At 43.5% G+C, this 23,448-nt stretch overlaps 1 protein-coding gene across 1 annotated transcript in view; it reads right to left on the reverse strand.

The window, feature by feature from the left end:
* Positions 1-2,866: 2,866 nt before the first annotated feature.
* slc22a6l (solute carrier family 22 member 6, like) overlaps positions 2,867-23,448 on the reverse strand; it is a gene marked incomplete at both ends in the record, with an annotated part of 44,943 nt that continues 24,361 nt past the window's right edge. The window contains 7 exons of the mRNA XM_084321893.1: positions 2,867-2,912; positions 6,621-6,824; positions 7,690-7,798; positions 11,124-11,338; positions 16,897-17,012; positions 18,838-18,961; positions 22,637-22,805. Coding sequence (XP_084178019.1) covers positions 2,867-2,912; positions 6,621-6,824; positions 7,690-7,798; positions 11,124-11,338; positions 16,897-17,012; positions 18,838-18,961; positions 22,637-22,805 — 983 coding nt within the window. The remainder of the gene's footprint in view (positions 2,913-6,620; positions 6,825-7,689; positions 7,799-11,123; positions 11,339-16,896; positions 17,013-18,837; positions 18,962-22,636; positions 22,806-23,448) is intronic.

Below are 23,448 nucleotides of genomic sequence, written 5' to 3' on the forward strand. Positions count from 1 at the left end.
CTTTCGTGTAACGTCAGAGGTCCAACTCTGTATCTTGTAGCCATGCCCTTAACTCTGGTCCCACATCAAAGAGGCTGGCTTCCGAGGGTGGTTTGTATAGGGGGCAGATGGTCAGGATGTGGTCAACAGTCTGCTCAGGGTCTCCACACTCACATGCAGCGCTGTCTACCAGGCCCCACTTCTTTAATGCTGCTTTAAAGCGACCGACCCCAGATCTTAAACGGTTCAGCAGAACCCATTGCCGGCGTGGAAGATCGTCTCCTGTGGCGCCATCTCCTGGATCCCAGATGTAGTGGTGGATACGGGTTGGCCCAGCACTCTCCCACTCTCTCTTCCAGGCTGCCGCCAGCCATCTATTTCTGGATAGGTCCTCAGTGGTGGAACGGAGCATCTCTTGTGCCGCCTTGTTGTAGGGGTGGCGGGACTTGAGTCTGCTCATAGGTGCTGTTGTTGTTGTGGTGTTATGTAGGGTGTGCCAGTCATGCTTCACTGCTTTCCTTGCTAGGGCGAGAGTGGCAGCCTCTCGTCGTAGGCCAGCTGGTGCGATTCCTGCAAGGACTGGCAGCAGGAAGACGGGTGTAGCCTTCAGGCATCCAGTGATGATCCGGAGGGCATTGTTAGTAGCCGCATCAACTTTTTTAACGTGTGGGTTTCTGCTCCAGACTGGGGCACATTACTCCGCTGCCGAGAGTTTCAGAGCCTCCTCCTCAGAGAGTCTTAGTCCAATTGTTACAGTAACCTTTTTCAATTGTTTTACTCACGTTGTGGTCTCTCTGGGAGAATCGCTGTCTTCTCCTCTTACATGAAGAGCAGAATTGACACGTTTTTATTCCCAGGCTCGAGAGGCCATTGAAGCACAAGCACGTTTTCTTATTGGCCAAGAGACATGTCCGTGAGTTACAGGGCCTGTGCTGCAGACCGCTGTCATTGTAAAGGATAGGTGATGCAATGCAGTAGAGACAATTTGTCTTCTACTCTTCTCCCTACCAGTAGTTTATATTGGGTCAGAGCCTCCTCCTCAGGGAGTTTCAGAGCCTCCTCTGAGTTTCAGAACCTCCCTCTCAGTGAGGGAGCCTCCTCAGAGTTTCAGAGCCTCCTCCTCAGAGAGTCTTAGTCCAATGTGTTACATGAACCTTTTTCAATTGTTTACTCACGTTGAGGTCTCTCTGGGAAAACCGCTGTCTTCCCCTCTTACATAAAGAGCAGAATTGACGTGGTTGTTATTCCCAGGCTCGTCATGTGAGGACCCGTGTTTGTGTCTTTTGTAGATCGGCTTCCTGCTGCTTGTCCCAGACAGCAAGCGGAAACATTGTGGGGTTCTTTCTTGTTAGAAATTCACCGTCACTGTACTCGGGTTCTTTACGAGCATACACGCTGTTTTATGAAATCGGCGTGTGGTCTTACGAGACCGATCAGCGCTGGCCCGGGGTGTTTTTCAATGATTGAATCCGCTTTTTGGGACCGGCGTGCCTTGGTTGTCCAACATCATAAAAACTGTGTTTTTTTATGCGGGGGCTGGGAAGGAGACAAACCTCCTTGGAGGGTTGTCTCCCGGCGCGCCGGCTGGCCCCTCGATGTTGTGGGGGGGGGAAGCCTCCTTGGGAGCGCTTCGGAGCGGCGTGCCAAGGGGAGAAGGGCCTTCACCTGGTTTAGGCTCTGTCCAATGCGCTGGCGATGTGGGGGGTGGTGTCACCAGTGACCGTCTGGTGGGGTCTCGATGCCGCGGCCTCATTGACCTCACCAGGCCCCTTTTTCTCCGTGCCTTGCTGCTATGGCCTTGCCACAGGGTTGGTTTTTTTTTACCTCGACCCCGCGATGTTGGGGGCTGTGACGGGGGCTTTTTGCTCACTTCCGTTCCCTGGTGGCGTGTGGGATGCACGTCTGAGTAGTCGCGGGCCCTTCTAAACAAAGGTAAGTCCCACGGTCTGCTCACCCTGTGCGTTGAGGCGCTAAACCCTCTTCACACAGTCAGGGTCTGATCTCCCTCCTGTCCCTCGCTAGGGGAGGCGGGGGGGCCCGGATCGTCCCCGGTATTCTGATGGTTGTAGGGGGCCTCAGCGGGTACATCTGTCGGGCTTCCGCTCTGCTCAGCTCTTGTGTTCCAATAGAGCAAAGCGTAAGCTATATATGAAATATAACGAAGGTTATTCTATAACCCTAGTTATATGAGTAATAGCGAGCACTTTGCTCTGACTCACTGAGGACCCTATGGTCTTCCGTTTCGGCGGTGAAAGACTGGGGAAGGAGCTGATAGTATGGCCATGACCCCGCTTATATGTGGGAGTGGTCAGGCAGATGGGTGCGTACACGTGGTGAAAGTTTTCATGATAGTATATGATTAAAGGGATAGTTCCAATAGAGCAAAGCGCTCGCTATTACTCATATGACTAGGGTTATATAATAACCTTAGTTGCCTTATGTTGCGCCCTTCCATTGAGTGACCACAGGGGGGCATAACAGCCATCTACCCTCGAGTTAGACAAGCAGATACATACCATTTTCTTCTCTGTGCATGCATTAGGCTTAGGAAACAGCCCTTTTGAGGTGATGAAATCACTGCGCCCAGGCAGCAGTGGTTCGGCAAAAAATTGTTCTGAGCATATAATATGCTTAGAAAAGGAAAATGTAAAATTATTTTACATTTATTTCTCCATGTGGCAAAACAGTTGGCGTGTTCCTTTAAGGTCTTCCTGTGATCATTCATTATGAGGCCAAATAATAATGAGGGACATTTGCACAATGAGGCGTATTTGCAAAAAAGAAATGTCCTAACCTTTATTTAACAGTATTGATAATGTAGCAATCATTCAGTTGGAACAGACAGAGTTTGAAATATACAGAGTTATTGATCAGATCATATAAGTCTTTAACGGCAGGGCTGGTTCCAGTAGCTCAGCTCCAACATCACATATCTGAGGAAACAGACCACATTAAATACATTATCACATAATTTAGTTACTTAAGTTATTTTGGTCATTAACCTTTTCTTTGTATGTACATAGAAATCAATAAGTATATTTTTTTTCACAAAGTGTATCAACAAGGTGCTCGCCACTAATGCAGGAGATGCTGGGTTCGAGCCCAGCTCTCGGCATTGCTACCAGCTTGGCTGGTCGTTCATACTAACGCAATTGGCAGTGTTAGGGGTGGGAAGCTGGTGGGTGGGGATTGGACGTTGTGGACAGCGACTCCTACAGGTCGGTTGGTGCGCCTGCGCAGCAGAATCAGGAAGCAACGGGGGCGGCGTGACCCTCCCATGCAGACCCTCGCCGCTGAGAGATGGCGCTGTGCAGGTGAAAAGATGCGACGGCTGCCTCCTCGTGTACCGGAGGGGACACGTGATGCAAGGCTTGGTCCACATTGCAGCCGGCCTGTGGGAGGCATAGCCTAACAGCGTTCGAGACAGGGGAGGGTAGAATTGGACAATACGAAATTGGGATGGGAGAAAAATTTAAAATGGGAGAAAAAGTAGATATGAAAAAAAAAAAAAAAGGTGTATCAACATAGAAAGAAAACAATATTAGAATGACCCTTCTATAGCGGCGGTGGAGTGGGGGTAGGGTGTTGGTCCTGTGGAATCCGGCAGTCTTGGGGGGGGGGGGGGGATGTTTGTCTAATGTCCTTTGTGTTTGTGGTGTGTTTTTATTTAAAAAAAATTATTTGGTATATTTGTATTTTGTATTTATTAGTTAAGTTTAGATCTGTATTTATTATTGTTTTGTCATTATTGTTGTTGTTACTGTTGATGTTGATATTATGTTGTTTGTTGTTGTTGCTAAATAAAACTTATAAAAAAAATGTATAAAAAATAAAAAGAATGACCCTTCTAATAATAGAAGCATGACAGCCAATCATGTATACATGTTTAACTCGTTTTTTCTTTTATTCGATTTTAATATCCTATTCACTGTCATGGAGCTGTATTTTGGAAACTAGCTTTGCAGGAATTATCCCAGATCATTCCCATATAACGCTCATATTCATTACGCTATAAAAAGGGAAGGTATTGATGAAAAAACTATTTCTTTATGGCATATTGAAGGGAAGGTTTATACTGTCAATTGACAATGACAATGGATACATAGCTATAATGTAAAATATAGATTTAGCTCTACAAACAACGTGACACACAGTGAAAAGTTGTAATGAAAAGCTGGCGTCCTAGAGTGGGGCCTGTCTAATCTAATGGCTGGGAATGTGCACCCTAGAGAATTCCACCACTCAGTAGATTTCTTAGAGAATTCCACCACTCAGTAGATTTCAGCACTGTAGTCATTGTGACGACATCGTCATTGGAACGATTGTCTCTCAAGATCCTAATCTCAGATGTGAGATGGTACACCTGAAGAGGTTAACTCTTAACTACAATTGACGTCATGACAGGTTGCCAACAAACCAAAGTGCTTTTAAAACGAGGCTATAACATGTCTGACTGAAATTAGTGATGTTTTTAACCAGCATTGCTGCTGGACATGTTTCTGGCCTCATTAAAAGAACACTGGCTGTCAGGAAGCCCAGAGGCTCCATATGAATTATGGTTTAATTATTAATTCTCCCACTACGACAGAAGCTCCATATAATTAGCTTGTGTTTATTCCCTTTTTAGGTGAAGCTCAAACAAGGTGTGTTATGGTTTATTAACTATTGATTGAACAAATTATAATAATAAAAAAGATTAGGGGGGTATGTCTCTTCTCTGGGTGGCATCTACAGCAGCCATATCAACTTGACCCTTTTTCTGCACGATTACAGATGCCTGTGTTCTTAGCCTCACTGTCCAGTGTCCTGTCAGGTATAATAAGTGATTTAAATAATGACCACCCTGTCTAAATGATCCTGTCAGGCTTCGTTTTAGAATCCTTGATTAGTAAACAATGGAGAACATTTACATTTTACATTTACATTTAGTAATTTAGCTGATGCTTTTATCCAAAGCCACTTCTGTACAACCCTTCCTGTATATGCAGGAAGGGTACAACTCTGGCAGCTAAGGGTATAGCAAGATTGATCGGCAAAACAGTGTTGAACATGAGTTCTACAGTCTTGAGTGCATAGTAGTAGAGACATATAGCATAGGTAATATAGACATGGTAGATTACTTAGTAGCAAAGTGCATAATAGTAAAAGACAGTATGAAGGTTAGTCGTTCAACGGCAGAAAATTGGTTGGGTTTCGGTTGTCCTAAATTGTGGGAAGTTCATTCCAACATTTTGATTTTATTAAGGATCCCCATTAGCTGGTGCCATAGCAACCAGCTAGTCTTCCTGGGGTCCACATCACACACAAAAAAACATACAAAAACAATTATTATTGCAAAAACTAAATTATTAAAAGTCAGTACACACAATGCATGATGAAACTAACAATTAAGATAGCTACAATTACATTACAGTGTAAAACAAACAAAAAAATACTTTACAGTGTTAAAAACTATTTAAAAACAATTTAAGATTATTTAAAAAAGTGAATCTACTGTAAATGCAGCAGAGGTTTTGAGGCAGGTTATTCCAAAGAGTTAATGCTCTAAAAATAAAAGATCCCCTTAAAGTGTTGGTTTTAGGACCTGGCAATTCAAGCTGCCCACTACTGGAACCTAGTCTAGTGTAATGCTCATGCACAGTATTACTAAAGACAATCTGATTATGTATAAAAACAGGAGTTTTACTGCTCTGACCAACTTGAACATTGTGGAGTGAGGACCGAGAATAGGCGGCTTCTGACCCTGCAGGAGCTCAGATAGGACTGGGTCTGAGGCGGCCAGAAGATGTAGTGTGTAGGGGTCTTGAGGGTGTGTAGTTAGAGACCATTGACCAGAGGTAGGAGGGAGCCATTCCCCTCGCTGCATGGTATGCCAGGTCAAGGGCTTTGAAGCGGATTCAAGCGGCAATGGAAAGCCAGTGCATTGCAGTAGTTGAGGCAATTTAATTATCCATTCTGAGTGAACAGGTTTTAGAAAATTATAATAATAATTTATATTACTCAGGCATAGTAAATGACATACTAAATATTTCTGACACTGGGAATACATTCCATGAGGTCCATAGATGTCCCTAGATACCAAGAACATGCTAATGGACCTTGTAGAAGTAGAGCAATCTTCCATTTACTTGGGTATGTACTTTTAGGAGAATTTTCTGAAAATATGGCTAGGACTTAAGAGGGTAAATTTATATCAGCATTGTTCCACAAGTTAACCACAGCTATAGAGATACATCTCCTTTTAATCCCTCTCTTAGCTTCTTGAACAGTAAATTTAGAAACGTCTCTCAAATCATATTTTCTTTCATTGTCATTCTTTTTCCATCCCAAATGCCATAATCAAAAGCAATTGCCGAATTACCTTGTTGGGGGCTTTAAGGAGCCTCCTTTTGAAAAGACTCTTCTGTGTCTGGCAAGGAAGGTTTTTTAGACTTCCTCCCATTTCCCCTGTATTTGATAAAGAAGAATGTTAGTTTTTATATTCCATAAAGAGGAATGTTAGTTTTCATATTCCATATAGAAGAATGTTCGTCTTCATATTCCATAAAGAAGAATGTTAGTTTTCATATTCCATAAAGAAGAATGTTTAACCCTCGTCATAGTCGAGACATGGACTTTGATTGGAGGAATCCTCTACGTACCTGTCCTCCACATCCTGTATCGTATCAGGTAAGTGTGTCCCCAGTGTCTCTGGTAGGAAGAATGCAGCCACGCCACTTATGATCGGAGCCCCTCCATAGATTAACCCCGGCAGCCAGGCGGCGTCATCCCCGACCAGGAGCACCATGGGAGCGGTCATGGCCCCTAGCCGAGCCATCATGGAGACCCAGCCCATGCCGTTCTGTCTGAGGAGCAGAAGATGACAAGACACGCGGCAGGTTGAGATCAACAGACTCCATTTTATATTTAATTTTATGTTATTACTACTACTACTACTTATTGTTACCATTCTTGTATTCATTGTTGTTTCTTAATTGTGCACTGTTGAGTCTGAGCTCACAAGAATGTCATTACAGTACCTGCAAAGCCCCTGTATTTTACAAATAAAGAACTTGAACTCAAACTCTGTGCATGACTGTGACGGCCCCACTCTGCCTGCTTATTGGTGAGTCTGCTGCCTCTCTAGGGAGCATGGTAGAGTGGGTGGCTCGTCAGCGAGAGCTGCCTGTATAAATATGTCCCTGGTTAACCTCTCTCTGCTTCTCCCTCTCCTCTGAACAGGTTATCCACCACCCATTGAATTACAGTTTTCCTACTTAGACCACACCGCACCGCACTTTGCTTTTCACTAATCCACACACTGCATTCATCACTGATTCGTATACATACATATTCATTGTTTATGTAAAGGATTGTTTGTTATATAGGTTTAAATAAATTATATTGTTAGATTGCTTTCACTTGTGGACTCCCTATTTGTCACAATTGACCCGTTTGTGACAATGACTATAACTGCTTTTGCATTAGCCATTATGGAACTTCCATAGGGATTATAATAGTATCTCTGGTCCGTAATTGCTTTTAAATACAGCAAATATGTTACTAGGTTATAGGATCACTTAGCGTTAGATACCTTGTAACTTTGTAACGTTGACATTTGAACATTTCATGAAACCTACAGGTGTTTGGAAGAAGAGATCTCAATGAGACGAAACCTGTATGAATAAACAACAGTAGAACACAGGGCTGAGTGCACAGAGGCTCTCTTACCTAATGATGGTTGGGAAGAGTTCTCCAGAGTACAGATAGCAGCAGTTGAAGGAGGCAGCGAGACATCCCTTCCCCACGACGGCCAGAATCGTGCGCAGAGTCTGTTGATCTGCACACATGCCAAACAAATGTTTCACCATTAAATCAATATCTGAAAAAAATAAAAGGTACCGTAAGGAACCAACAGGTTCACTAAAATGATAATGTACCATAAGGAACCAACAGGTTCACTGGGATGGTAACATACTGTAAGGAACCAACAGGTTCACTAAAATGATAACGTACCGTAAGGAACCAACAGGTTCACTAAAATGATAACGTACCGTAAGGAACCAACAGGTTCACTGGGATTATAACGTACCGTAAGGAACCAACAGGTTCACTTGGATGATAACGTACCGTAAGGAACCAACAGGTTCACTGTGATGATAACGTACTGTAAGGAACCAACAGGTTCACTAAAATGATAACATACCGTAAGGAACCAACAGGTTCACTAAAATGATAACGTACCGTAAGGAACCAACAGGTTCACTAAAATGATAACGTACCGTAAGGAACCAACAGGTTCACTAAAATGATAACGTACCGTAAGGAACCAACAGGTTCACTAAAATGATAACGTACTGTAAGGAACCAACAGGTTCACTAGGATGATAACGTACCGTAAGGAACCAACAGGTTCACTAAAATGATAACGTACCGTAAGGAACCAACAGGTTCACTAAAATGATAACGTACTGTAAGGAACCAACAGGTTCACTAGGATGATAACGTACCGTAAGGAACCAACAGGTTCACTAGGATGATAACGTACCGTAAGGAACCAACAGGTTCACTGGGATGATAACGTACTGTAAGGAACCAACAGGTTCACTGGGATGATAACGTACCGTAAGTGTAACTGAGGGGTACAATTCCCTGACTGTATTGTTAGATATGATATTTAATACCACTACCTCTTGTACTTTAACTTCTGGCCATCCAGTACATGATATAAGTATGATGAACACTTTCCCACCTGATGAAACGAATCCACACAAATGTACAAATCGAATATTTAATATAGCAAAAGGTATATACAACGTTCACTTGTTTACACTTATGATTTGAAATATGCACTTGTATGGCAAATGAGTATTCGTAGGTAAATCAACATTGAATGTCCAATCTCTGGTTACGCAGGGAGTAAGTATACAACCTGGATATTTAGGAAACTATAGCGATGGTACTTAAATGATTATAGCTGGATACACTAAGGGGGGGGGGGGGGTCCCGCTGGTTGTAAGACAGTAGGAGGGGGGGGTTAGAGAAGCCGCTGGCGGTATCCCATCTGGGCGACGATTTCTTGGGAGAATTCAAAGTCTTGAACACGGTGCCCACAGAACCTCGGTCCGCAGACGAATACAGCTGGACCCTCTGGTGGACGGTAGCTGCCGGTCCACAACGGAGAGACGTGAGGCGACCTCACTGGTGTAGAGCGCCGTCTCACCTGGAGTCCTCTCCGGGGGGTAGTTCCAACACTCCGCAGTGTTGGCCGTTATCCATGGAATAATCAAAGCACCCAAAGCATAATCCAAGCCGTGGAAGGCTCGCCGTCGTCCGGGTAGAGTAATCCAATATACAGGTCCAGTCGCCCTGGCCCGGAGCTCCTCGGATGCAAGCACCACTAGGGGTCTGCCCAGCCTGGTTAAGCGTCCAGATAACGTCAGGAACGATGGGGGTACTGATAACTTTATAACTCTAACCGAACGATGCACCATACATAAATAGACTATTATTAGCTTAATAGAATACGTCCAACTCGACGGTATAGTGCCAAACTATGACTATTCAACTATTAATCCACACGATATCTCAATGCCTATTCTGAGGCCAAGTAGGCCTTACTACACCACACGTGCGTCGTGGGTGAGGCTTCGCGTCTGTCACTCTGTTGGAGGGTAAAGAACTGGACTAAAAGAAAGTTCTACTTTACTTGCGCCATATATATATGCGCTATGAACAAATAGTACCATTCGTATTTCGCCAGACGTATTCCTACGCGGAACCGGGGCTTGCCACGACATGTTGGGCGGCACGATTGAACTTGAACCTAGGGGTATGGCAACCTGGCGCCAGGTTCTCGTCCAATGGTAGAATGAAACTATTATGGGCTGTTTAGTAGACTAAAGGGATATTCAGTGCATATTGTACAAGGAATATACAGGGGATAGCAAACGATATACAAATACTATTTAAATATATATATATAAATAAATATATATATTCGGTTTAATCTGATCCTTCACAACAGTAAGGAACCAACAGGTTCACTGGGATGATAACGTACCGCAAGGAACCAACAGGTTCACTAAAATGATAACGTACTGTAAGGAACCAACAGGTTCACTGGGATGATAATGTACTGTAAGGAACCAACAGGTTCACTAAAATGATAACGTACCGTAAGGAACCAACAGGTTCACTGGGATGATAACGTACCGTAAGGAACCAACAGGTTCACTAAAATGATAACGTACCGTAAGGAACCAACAGGTTCACTAGGATGATAACGTACCGTAAGGAACCAACAGGTTCACTAGGATGATAACGTACCGTAAGGAACCAACAGGTTCACTAAAATGATAACGTACTGTAAGGAACCAACAGGTTCACTAAAATGATAACGTACTGTAAGGAACCAACAGGTTCACTGGGATGATAACGTACCGTAAGGAACCAACAGGTTCACTAAAATGATAACGTACCGTAAGGAACCAACAGGTTCACTAGGATGATAACGTACCGTAAGGAACCAACAGGTTCACTAAAATGATAACGTACTGTAAGGAACCAACAGGTTCACTGGGATGATAACGTACTGTAAGGAACCAACAGGTTCACTAAAATGATAACGTACCGTAAGGAACCAACAGGTTCACTAAAATGATAACGTACTGTAAGGAACCAACAGGTTCACTGGGATGATAACGTACTGTAAGGAACCAACAGGTTCACTAAAATGATAACGTATCGTAAGGAACCAACAGGTTCACTGGGATGATAACGTACCGTAAGGAACCAACAGGTTCACTGGGATGATAACGTACCATAAGGAACCAACAGGTTCACTGGGATGATAACGTACCGTAAGGAACCAACAGGTTCACTAAAATGATAACGTACTGTAAGGAACCAACAGGTTCACTGGGATGATAACGTACCGTAAGGAACCAACAGGTTCACTGGGATGATAACGTACCGTAAGGAACCAACAGGTTCACTAGGATGATAACATACTGTAAGGAACCAACAGGTTCACTGGGATGATAACGTACTGTAAGGAACCAACAGGTTCACTGGGATGATAACGTACTGTAAGGAACCAACAGGTTCACTGGGATGATAACGTACCGTAAGGAACCAACAGGTTCACTGGGATGATAACGTACCGTAAGGAACCAACAGGTTCACTAGGATGGTGACTCCAGCGATGACGAGTGCAGCGCACTGCGAAGGCCGCCGTCCGATGAGGCTCATAGACACGGTTATAATAACTTTAGCGGGGATGTCGACGGCTCCGAAGATCACTTGTATCAAGTAGATGTCCACGCCAAACTTCTGCAGATCCATGGCCAGTCCGTAGTAGGCAAAGCTGGTGGACAACCTGGTGTTGGGAACAAACCAGAGGTGTTTTCGGTGTTAATGTGATTTGAAATGACTGCAAGTGGGAAATATCAATCAGTCATCTAGTGATAAATAGGTGGGAAGCCGGTGGGGTGTGAGTCCTAGTCATTGCAAACAGCGACTTCTACTGGTTGGGAGGGAGGGGATCAGGGGGAGATAGTGTGAACCTCTGCACACGTTACGTTCTCCCAGTGAAACTCCTGGGAGAAAAGAAGCGGCTGGCAACTCCACATGTATCGGAGGAGGCATGTGATAGTCTGCACCCTCCTCAGACCGAGAATAGGGCAGCATGTGATAGTCTACACCCTCCCCAGACCGACAGTAGGGCAGCATGTGATAGTCTGCACCCTCCCCAGACTGACAGTAGGGCAGCATGTGGTAGTTTACACCCTCCCCAGACCGACAGTAGGGCAGCATGTGGTAGTCTACACCCTCCCCAGAACAACAGTGGGGCAGCATGTGGTAGTCTACACCATCCCCAGAATGACAGTGGAGCAGCATGTGGTAGTCTACTGTACACCATCCCCAGAATGACAGTGGAGCAGCATGTGGTAGTCTACACCATCCCCAGAACGACAGTGGGGCAGCATGTGGTATTGTGGTAGTCTACACCCTCCCCAGAACGACAGTGGGGCAGCATGTGGTATTGTGGTAGTCTACACCCTCCCCAGAACGACAGTGGGGCAGCATGTGGTAGTCTACACCCTCCCCAGAACTACAGTGGGGCAATGCGTGCAATGACCAGGAAGGGAATTTGCATAACGATTCACTTTTGAATAAGCTCCATCGTTAACACTTTAATCGCCGATGACGTGTTTAGACGTCATTCCTAGCCATGCTCATTCTGCCGAAGACGCCGTAACTCGTCTTTGATATCAATAATTCAAAAATCTGTGATCGAAATCATATTTCTCCTCCGGAGACATGAGATGTACTGGTGAGCTCCACTCAACTGTCTAACGGTTCAAGAGCGCCATCTGGTGGCCGATCGGCAGATCGGCCAAGAGGGAGGGGCGCGCCAAACAGGAAGTGCTCATCCATATGTCGTCCGGGCACTCGCGATCGGTAGCCGGACTCCATCTCAACACACTGGATGATCAATCGCTCGCCTTAACTCAATAAACAACGTTATTTGGACGTATATAGTATTATACAACCTGGAAATGGTTCATCAGGATCAACATCCCATAATCGAAAATTGTCTACTCCGCGCTGATCGTCCAACGGCGCGAGGAACATACGGTAAGATCCAGCGTTATTTTCTAACGTATTCCATATAAACTGCTCTGATGACCTGACCCACACTAGACGAATGGTATAACGTTGCCCACGGAATTATAAACGCCCCCTCGCCCATCCGGTCAATATCAGATGATACGTAGTAACTTCTAGAACCACGTCCAGTTGAAATTTTTTATCTCGCGCCGATTGCTATCAAACTGTATTTCATCATCAATATAATGCATTTGGAGCTATAAATCAAGTTCTGGAGAAAGCTGCAGAAAACGATAAAAACATACTTATACTTTAGACCATATTTTAGTATGAATATGTGAATGAAAAAGTATATCGTTGCTACACCCTGAACAATGGATATAGGACATTGAATGGGCCATAATAATGGCAATTTAGCAATAGAATTAAAAAAGTTATAGCCCTGCAAAGAAGGGGAACTTCTCCATAGACAAATAGAGCTGGCTAGGGATGGTAAATTATGAATTTAACCCATGGCGATTAAAGTGTTAATAACTATTTTTTTTATTTATTTTTTTTTTATTCTTTTTTCCTCCTTTTTTTCGTTTTTCTCTTCCATCCCAATGTTAGTTGTTATACCAATTCCCAATCCCCTTCCTGGTCGTTGCGCACTCTACCCCCTACCGTCGGTCCGGGAGGGCGGAGACTATCACATGTTTCCTCCGACACAAGTGTACCCAGCCCACCGCTTCTTTTCACCTGGCAGCGCGGACTCTCACTGGGAAAGCGTAACGTGTGGAAGGTCACACTACCTCTCTTAGATCCTTCCCTTGCTGTGCAGGCGCCCCGACCGAACTGTAGGAGTCGCTGTTTACAACGACCAGGACCCACCCTCGCCGGGTTTCCCACCCGCTAACACTGCCAATTGTGTTAGTATGGACGGCCGACCAACCCGGAAGCACCACAGCTGGATTCGATCCCACTGTCTGTGGTGGTAGACAGATGCTTAGTCCGCTGCACTACCCGGCCGCTCTAATAACTAACATTTTAATGAGTTTCATAGGTCTTGTGCTAAAGGTTACTTGCTTCACTGGCCTATGATAATGAGAGCACCCAGGAGAATGGGTATAAAAGTAAATTTTCTGTGAACACTACAATAGAATAAAGTTTATTTGGGTATAAAAAAAATTACTAAATCAGTCTCCAATTGTCTATGGAGCAGCTCCAGACTTACTTATCTGGTGTCTGGCTTTGAGAGAGAGAGGATATGTTCATGTTCACAAATATTGATTGAACTTTCCTAGGCGATGGAAATAACATATTGGAGTTCTTAATTTGGGTGGTGTTCCCCTTTAAGTCATCATCAAGAGTTCTATTAGAACAGCGGTTCCCATTTTCGAACAATGTATAAAATAATTTCAAAGTAAGCCTACTGTATATAAAACATTTGTGACCATATATCATAAAGAAAACGTTACTTTAATCATGTTATATTGCGACAGTGGCTCGGGAGGTAGAGCAGTCGTCTGGTAATCTGGAGATTCCCGGTTCGATTCCCGCTCCTCCCGGGCAGCGTGTCGAAGTGTCGTTGAGCAAGACACTTGACCCCCTAACCGGCACCTTGCACGGTCGCCTCTGCCATCGGTGTGTGTAAATGTGTGAGTGAATGGGTAAAATGTGAGGAACAAATTGTAAAGCGCTTTGGATAAATTAATTATATAAATGCACCATTTACCATTTTACCATTGTTTGTCCACGGGAAGCGACAGTTGTGATTGGAGGATCAAGAAAAGAGGGCAGGTATCCCACCAGAAATGTACCTCTCTTGTTGGGACATAATTGGACCCTTATTACTAAATATGATTTTATACTCAGTCAAGGAGGGGAACTTCCATAAGAATGACAATATTGCACTCATAACAGTCCTCCTCAAAAAAGACAAAGACCCCACCGAGTGCGGTAGTTACAGACCTTTAAGCCTCCTCGGAACCGATATCAAACTGTACTCTAAGGTATTAGCCATCAGACTACAAAAGCATATGACGTCTTTAATTCATCCGGACCAAACAGGCTTCATAAGAGGCCGCCTGATCACTGATAACATAAGACGATTACTACACGTACTAGATGCTAACAAGGAAGACAACACACCTAAGGCGATGCTGTCCCTGGATGCAATGAAAGCTTTTGACAGGTTGGAATGGTCGTATCTATGGGCAGTGTTAGAAAGGATGGGGTTAGGAAAAGGATTCATTGATATGATTAAAGTATTATACAAAGACCCATCGGCCATGATTACAACAGGTACAATCACCTCCGAAATCTTTCCAGTATCACGGTCTTCCAGACAGGGTTGCCCCCTTAGTCCCGGACTATTCGATCTATCATTAGAGCCTTTAGCACAATATATAAGACAATCCCAATCCATAGAACCAATCGTAATCAAGGGCACACAACACAAAATTAGTTTATATGCGGACAACGTAATACTGTTCATGCAAAACCCCAACACCGCATTGCCTCATATTCTCAAGTTGATTGAGGACTTTGGAGATTTATCGGGATTTAGGATAAATTGGCCGAAGTCGGCCTTCCTCCCACTTAACGCCCCTGCAAAAAGAAATATAACCCTCCCAGAAGAGATACCGATGGTAAAACACTTTAGATGTTTGGGAGTTGAAATATTCCCTACCATAAGCCAAACGGTGAAGCACAATTACATAAAAATCCAAAACAAAATCAAATACGACCTTGTCAGGTGGTCAAAACTTAAAAACTCAGTACAAGCACGAATATCAATAATTAAGATGGACGTCCTACCTAGAATCAACTTCTTCAGCTCAATGCTACCGTTACCCCCTCCAAAGGGTTACTGGAAAGAATTACACTCCTCCACATACAAATTTATTTGGAATAACAAACCACCACGTATAAAAAGATCCACCGCACAGAGAAACAAAGCAGACGGTGGTATGGCATTTCCAGATTTCCACCACTATTTTAAGGCATACACTTTAAGACCACTGACAACATGGTTTGATCCCCAAGCATCAGTATCCTGGAGAAATTTAGAAGAAAATATAGTAGCTCCACATAGGCTGAAGGACATAGTGTACACCAAATTATCAATTAAGCAATGCGAACGGAAATTTGGCCCCATAATCACTCATGCAATCTGGATATGGCGTGAAACACAAAAAAAAGACTCTATCCCACATACATGGCATAATCATACTCCCTTATTCAATAACAATGCACTCTTGATTGGAAAACAACCTATAAGATTCCCTAGATGGGAAAAGCAAGGCATACACACATTAGGAGACGTTTTCAACAAACAGGGTTTTTGTAGTTTTGATGACATATGCAAAAAATTTAATCTCACCAAGTCCTCATATTATTTTTACGCACAGTTATTGGCATGTTTGAAGGCTCACGGTGTTCCATTAAGGATACCAATTGTACACCACAGATACCACAAATTCTTCTATGAAAGAGAGACATCGAGAGGTTTTGTTTCAGATTTTTATCATCAATTACTAACGGCCTCGTATGAAACCCTACATCTAGACTCAGTCTGGAGGAGGGATATACCAGACCTGGAGATAGACTTTGACTGGCAAGAAGCCTGGGCAAATGTACGCCTTGCATCAAGGAACCCGGACCATCAACAAATCAATCTTAACTATATTCACAGGACATACTTAACTCCTATAAGACTGAACAAAATGGGTCTTAAACAAGACTCCAAATGCTCCTTATGTACAAATGGGGATGAAGGGACATTTATGCACATGTACTGGGACTGCCCACCAGTTAAGATATTTTGGAAAGAAGTGACCCAGCAATTGTCAAATCTCTTAACTCTGGATATACCTGTACACCCCTCTGTATTACTGCTGAATGATGTCTTTGAGCATGCAGTACCTCCACAGCTAAAGAGATTGGTTTTATCCGGTATCACAGTGGCTAAAAAGCTGATAGCATCACGATGGTTTCAACCGGAAAAAATGTGCCGTAAGGTCTGGATTCTTACATATCTCGATGTGATTTATCAAGAAATATCAACAGCTAGAATTTTGGGTCTCAATGAATCCAAAATGGCAATGTGGTTAGAAGTGGTGGAGAGAATAAAAGCCAGCATATAATGGTAGTGTCTGGTTAGGAACAAATTATAATGGTTGGATTATCCAATGGGGGGTCCGGGAGAGGGGGGTACGAGCTGGAGCATATGTGTATTTGTATATCCTATTGTGTGTTGTCATGTTTGTTTATGTGTTTGTTTAAAAAATAATAAAAAAATAAAATACAAAGAAAAGAGGGCAGGGTTTGAGCTATTAGTACCAGACAACACTGAGGCAGAGGGTCATCTTCCTCATGGTCGGGGTGCGAAACAGGTCCAGGGCCGAGTACGTCCCCTGAGAGCAGAGCATCTCCTTCTTCATGGACTCCTGTAGCATCTGAACGACACACAACCGTCTCAGTCCAGCGTATACATGGTGATTAAGTTTAAGTTTGTTTATTTGTTTTTTACCCTGGGACAGTGCAAATTAATGAACACTGCTGCCTCGCCTTTCTGTGTGGAGTTTGCATGTTCTCCCTGTGTTCGCGTGGGTTTCCTCTGGGTGCTCCAGTTTCCTCCCACACCATAAAGACATGTCTATCTTTATGTCATGTCATATATGTCCTGATGAATTGAAAATGGGGGACCCTGATGTCAACAAGACGAAAGTCTTTCTCTGGTCTGCATCCCCTTAACAATTGTGTGTATTGAGATGTACTGTATTGTACCCATTCTGCAATCTGTTAATAAAGTTTTCAATCAATCAATCAATCAATCAATCAATCAATCAATCAATGGTAGGCAGGTACTACAGATGGAAACTAGCTCATTAGCTCAAATCTGGCACATTTACATTGATGTGGAAACTGAAGATGTTTATTAATGTGCACTGTCCCTGGATAAGAAATGATAATAATACTAACTTAAACAAACATCAATGGCAAAACCTTCCAGAGTGACAGAGGTTAGCATAGCAGAGACAATTGTGGCGACTGTTATGGGTTCATGTGGTGTTTTAGACGTGTTTTCGGATACGTTGGACTTCATGCAGTGATGAATTGGCAAACAATTCGATTTTCAGTAATGGTAAAAGATTATGAAAAAGCGTGGCACTGTATCTGTGCATATCTAATCATGGTGAATGTAAACACCTCCAGAGCATCTTCATAATCTTAACGCGGTGCACACAGCAGCAGTAACATCCTCGCAGTAACACTAACATCCTCGCAGTAACACTAACATCCTCACTAACATCCTCGCAGTAACGCTAACATCCTCGCAGTAACACTAACATCCTCGCTAACATCCTTGCAGTAACACTAACATCCTCGCTAACATCCTCGCAGTAACACTAACATCCTCGCAGTAACACTAACATCCTCGCAGTAACACTAACATCCTCGCAGTAACACTAACATCCTCGCTAACATCCTCGCAGTAACACTAACATCCTCGCAGTAACACTAACATCCTCGCAGTAACACTAACATCCTCGCAGTAACACTAACATCCTCGCTAACATCCTCGCAGTAACACTAACATCCTCGCTAACATCCTCGCAGTAACACTAACATCCTCGCAGTAACACTAACATCCTCGCTAACATCCTCGCAGTAACACTAACATCCTCGCAGTAACACTAACATCCTCGCTAACATCCTCGCAGTAACACTAACATCCTCGCTAACATCCTCGCAGTAACACTAACATCCTCGCAGTAACACTAACATCCTCGCTAACATCCTCGCAGTAACACTAACATCCTCGCAGTAACACTAACATCCTCGCAGTAACACTAACATCCTCGCAGTAACACTAACATCCTCGCAGTAACACTAACATCCTCGCAGTAACACTAACATCCTCGCAGTAACACTAACATCCTCGCTAACATCCTCGCAGTAACACTAACATCCTCGCAGTAACACTAACATCCTCGCTAACATCCTCGCAGTAACACTAACATCCTCGCAGTAACACTAACATCCTTGCAGTAACACTAACATCCTCGCTAACATCCTCGCAGTAACACTAACATCCTCGCAGTAACACTAACATCCTCGCTAACATCCTCGCAGTAACACTAACATCCTCGCAGTAACACTAACATCCTCGCAGTAACACTAACATCCTCGCAGTAACACTAACATCCTTGCAGTAACACTAACATCCTCGCAGTAACACTAACATCCTCACAGTAACACAAACATGACAGGACTTACTTCAAGGTTAATCTTGTCTCCCTCCTCGTGTCTTCCGTTAATGCGGGCGACGGTTTTAAGGTTTTTGACAGCTTGCTCAGACTTTTTGTTCAGGACTAACCATCTTGCAGATTCAAGAAACCACCTAACAACATAAATATGATACACTTATTAAAACGTCTTGCAGTTACCATGGATCTAATACTGTAACTAAATGTTAGGTACAAACACTTAAGAGGGGAATGCCACCCATCCTAAGAATTCACATGTGTTCTTCCTTTAAGGGAATCACTTAGGCTATGTTCTCTCATAGTGGCCCCTCAAAAAAGAATAACAAAGTTGAAAATCTCAGGGAACATAGTAGTACTTCTGATATCCATCTTACATGCACATGGTAACCATCGTACAAGAGAAAAGGAACTGTCACAAACTGGACACCGTACATAAGGGAGAACAATTCAGCTACTGATGGAACGTCTATTATTGGTACCATGCCAGAAAACAAATGTATTCCTTTACCAGCCAGTGAATGACACACATAATAATAATAACTTCGTTTTATATAGCGCCTTTCATAAGACCCACGGTCGCTTTACATACAGTAATGGCCAAAATTATTAGAACACCTGACAGATCTGAAAACATTGACCCTTTCTTGCCTCCAAAACATGATTTCATTTCCTAATGTTCATGAAATATGTAGATGGTTGCTCTGAGCACAACAAATATCAGATGAAGTGAGTCCTACTGTTTTTATCCACTTTTAACTTTAATATTTGGTATGTCCACCTTTTGCAGCAATTACAGCAGCACATCTCTCTGGCATAGTGTCAATATATTTCCTGAGAACTTCAACACTAATGTTATCCCATGCCTTCTGCAACTCAAGCCAAAGGCTTTCCTTTGAATGTGTAATAGATCTGTCCAGTTTATTGTCCAACTCGCCCCAAATTAGCTCAATGGGGTTGAGGTCCAGACTTTGAGGGGGCCAGTCCATCATTTTCAATGTTCCAACAGATTCCTTCTGTTGCAGATAGTTCCGGCAATAGTTCGAAGAATGTTTAGGGTCATTGCGGTCAGGTGGCGTAGCGGAGATTGCATTCGTCACCAACACCGGAGATCCAGCTCACAGCTCCGGCGTTGTCACCAGCTTGGCTGGCCGTTCACACTAATACAATTGGCTGTATTAGAGGGTGGCAAAGCTGGCGGGGTGGGTCCGGGTCGTTGTAAACAGCAACTCCTACAGTTCGGTCGGGGCGCCTGTTCAGCGTGGATAGGATCTAAGGGGGGTAGTGTGATCCTGCTGTTCCACCCTCTCAGTGAGAGTCCGCGCTGCCAGGTGAAAAGAAGCGGTTGATTGGCTGGACGTGTGTCGCAGGAAGCACGTGATAGCCTCCACTCTCCCAGACCGACTGTGGGGGGTAAGTGCGCAGCGACCAGGAAGGGAATTGGGAATTGGCATAACAACTAACATTGGGATGGGAGAAAATCCCAATAAGATGACTCCCAGATGGTACTCTGTGCCTCACCAGAATGTTGTGGTATACTTTCTTATCCATGATGCCATACATTTTCACTAAGTCACCTGTTCCTGAGGCTGAAATGGCACCCTGCACCATAATACTACCCCCTCCGTGTTTAACTGTTGGCAAGAGACACTCATTTTTATATCTCTCCCCCTTCCTCCGTCGAACATACACTCTTCGCTTGTTGCCAAACTTGGACTCATCAGTCCACAACACTTTATACCAATCCTACTTGGTTCATTTCTTGTGTTCTTTTGCAAATTTCAGGCGTTTCACCATATTTTTCTCTCTCTGTAATGGTTTCTTTGTAAAGTAAAGTCCTTGTTCTCCCAGTTTCCGACGCACAGTTCTTGAAGACACTGTTGCACCATTAGTCATTGTGGTGTTGATCTTGTCGCGCAGTTCTCGCGAGGTCTTTCTTTGGTCCTTTAGACTGAGAATTATGAGATGCTTCACTTATCTGAACGTTTATTTGTCCAACCTCTCCCCTTTCGGTTCTGGTATGAATTGGTGGCATCATGGCGGCCTAAATCGTACTTTACAGTGATTGGACTGAAGGAACATGATTGTGTGACATTGACAGTGAAATAGGCCTAGCTAGTTTTTTGTAAGGAAAATGACATAAATCGCCTTATGATGGCTCTATTCTATGGTTTATAGAGCATAATGATGACTTTGTATATATTAAATTAGTTTTATATGTATTTTAATGGCCAATTGAACAAGAACAACTGAAACCTTTTAAATATGCCAAGTGTTCTAATACATTTGGCCACCACTGTACAGTAGGGGGAAAAAATAAATAAAAAATAACAAACATGGTGGACAGACACAACATTTAAAGTGGGAAATTAGGGGTTAAAGGCCCAGTTGAAGACATGTAGATGATGTAACTGATTTCTACTGGTGTAGAAACATAACCAAATAAAAAGAGGTCAAGGTATCTTATCTTATCTTAGTATTTTACCAACTATTCTATTGCACTGCACTATTGCACTATTTTACTCTTTTGTCTATCCTATTTTACTCTTTTATTACTGTCTATTCTAAAATTGCCATAGAATCAAACCGTAAACAAAGAGGCCTATTAACTCATTCAGCGCCAGGGATTAGCCAGGTCCCGTTGTAGCTATGCCACGCTTTAAAGATAGGAGTGCGTCACCTTGTTTGTAGAGCTATATCTATAATATAGAATATTCTATATTCTAGCTATGGAGACAATACTATAGTCATTTGACACTGACTTTCTTCCGTCCAAGATGCAAAGAAGAGATCATTTTTGCATGCATACGTTCACATGTTATCCTGTGGTGACGTATAATTTCAGAGTGATCCGGGATCATTCCTGGGAAGTAAATAATAGGGCGCAACGTGAATTCTACTATAAGCATTGGCGTTTCTTGCCTGGACACGCTACTATTTCCAAATCAAACGTATATAATAGGTATTATGTTTCATCATAACGTTTCTGATGCTTTGATTGCCAGTAATGGCATTCGTGTTGAACACTACAGAAGCCGATCAGCTGGATGGATATGAAAACATTGTTGGATCAAGCTGAAATTGATCTCAGATAGTCCTTACCTGTGGTCGGTGGTATTCCAAAAAGAATATTCCAATTGTCTGATCGCGATTTCCAGTATTGGTGTCCATCTGGTCCTGGACATAATTTGGCACAACTTATGGATAGAGTGTGCCAGATGCGTTTAGAATAGGTCGGATGAAGCGACTTACTCGGCTCCGTCTAAATATAGTGCCCGGAGACATTTGAGTGTAACACAGAGTTAGATATAAGATTTCAAAGGGTGGGCGACACTGCCATCTGGCAGGATGCGGCCGGTATTGCACTTTGGCGATCTTGGCATTAAAATGCAATATCGGAAATGATCTGTATCGGTTAAAAAAAATTATAATAATAAGTGTATTTAACCTTTATTTACCCAGGCAAGCAAGTAAGAACAAATTCTTATTTTATTTATTGTCAAAAGTATGCATAATGTTGTGTTAAGAGTTGGACAATATCGGTATATCGGATATCGGTAAAAAAAAAAGCCAATATCGAACATCCATGTATTTTATGCTTGTTTTATACTTATTTTATGTCTGCACTTATGCATTGATCTGCCAATTTTGTGCTCAGTCTTTTTTACTGCTGTGAAGCACTTTGAGCTGCAATTATTGTATGAAAGGTGCTATACAAATAAAGTTTATTATTATAATAATAATAATAATTATTATTATCCTTTTAGTTTCAAGCCAAGTAGTACTTTGGAGTTTAGCATTTTTCATCTCACCATGAGTAGAGGAAGGAGACGTAGAAGGGAAGGGAGACGGCCAGAGTCAGCCATCTCCAGTCCCGGATGAAGTAGGCGACCAGCGCCAGAATGAGCTGGCCCATGGTGTAACAGTACCCTGTCCCCGTGCCCACCACCGTCCTCACGCGGGTGGGAATCCACTCCACGACTGGAAGACAAGAGGATCATGGATAAAGATTGACAGTCAACAAAGGTCCACAGGCCAGATTCAAACCCAGCCAAGACGCTGCAATTGCGTGGCAATCGGACCCAACCTGGTGAGCCAGCAGTCAACGCCGTAAACGGCCTTAACTTACTGTACTTATCTGAATTGTAATCCTCTTTTCCTTTGATTCTCAAAGCAGGTTAAATAAATGCTGAGCAACACTATTTGATCCAAATCCTGGTGTCCATGTCTCACCCTGCTGTCCTGCTGTCCATGTCTCACTCTGCTGTCCATGTCTCACTCTGCTGTCCATGTCTCACCCTGCTGTCCATGTCTCACCCTGCTGTCCATGTCTCACCCTGCTGTCCATGTCTCGCCCTGCTGTCCTGCTGTCCATGTCTCACTCTGGTGTCCATGTCTCACCCTGCTGTCCTGCTGTCCATGTCTCACCCTGCTGTCCATGTCTCACCCTGCTGTCCTGCTGTCCATGTCTCACCCTGCTGTCCATGTCTCACTCTGCTGTCCATGTCTCACTCTGCTGTCCATGTCTCACCCTGCTGTCCTGCTGTCCATGTCTCACCCTGCTGTCCATGTCTCACTCTGCTGTCCTGCTGTCCATGTCTCACCCTGCTGTCCTGCTGTCCAT

The sequence above is a fragment of the Notolepis coatsorum genome (assembly GCF_963971535.1).
Source record: "Notolepis coatsorum genome assembly, chromosome: 9".
NCBI classification, from domain to species: domain Eukaryota; kingdom Metazoa; phylum Chordata; class Actinopteri; order Aulopiformes; family Paralepididae; genus Notolepis; species Notolepis coatsorum.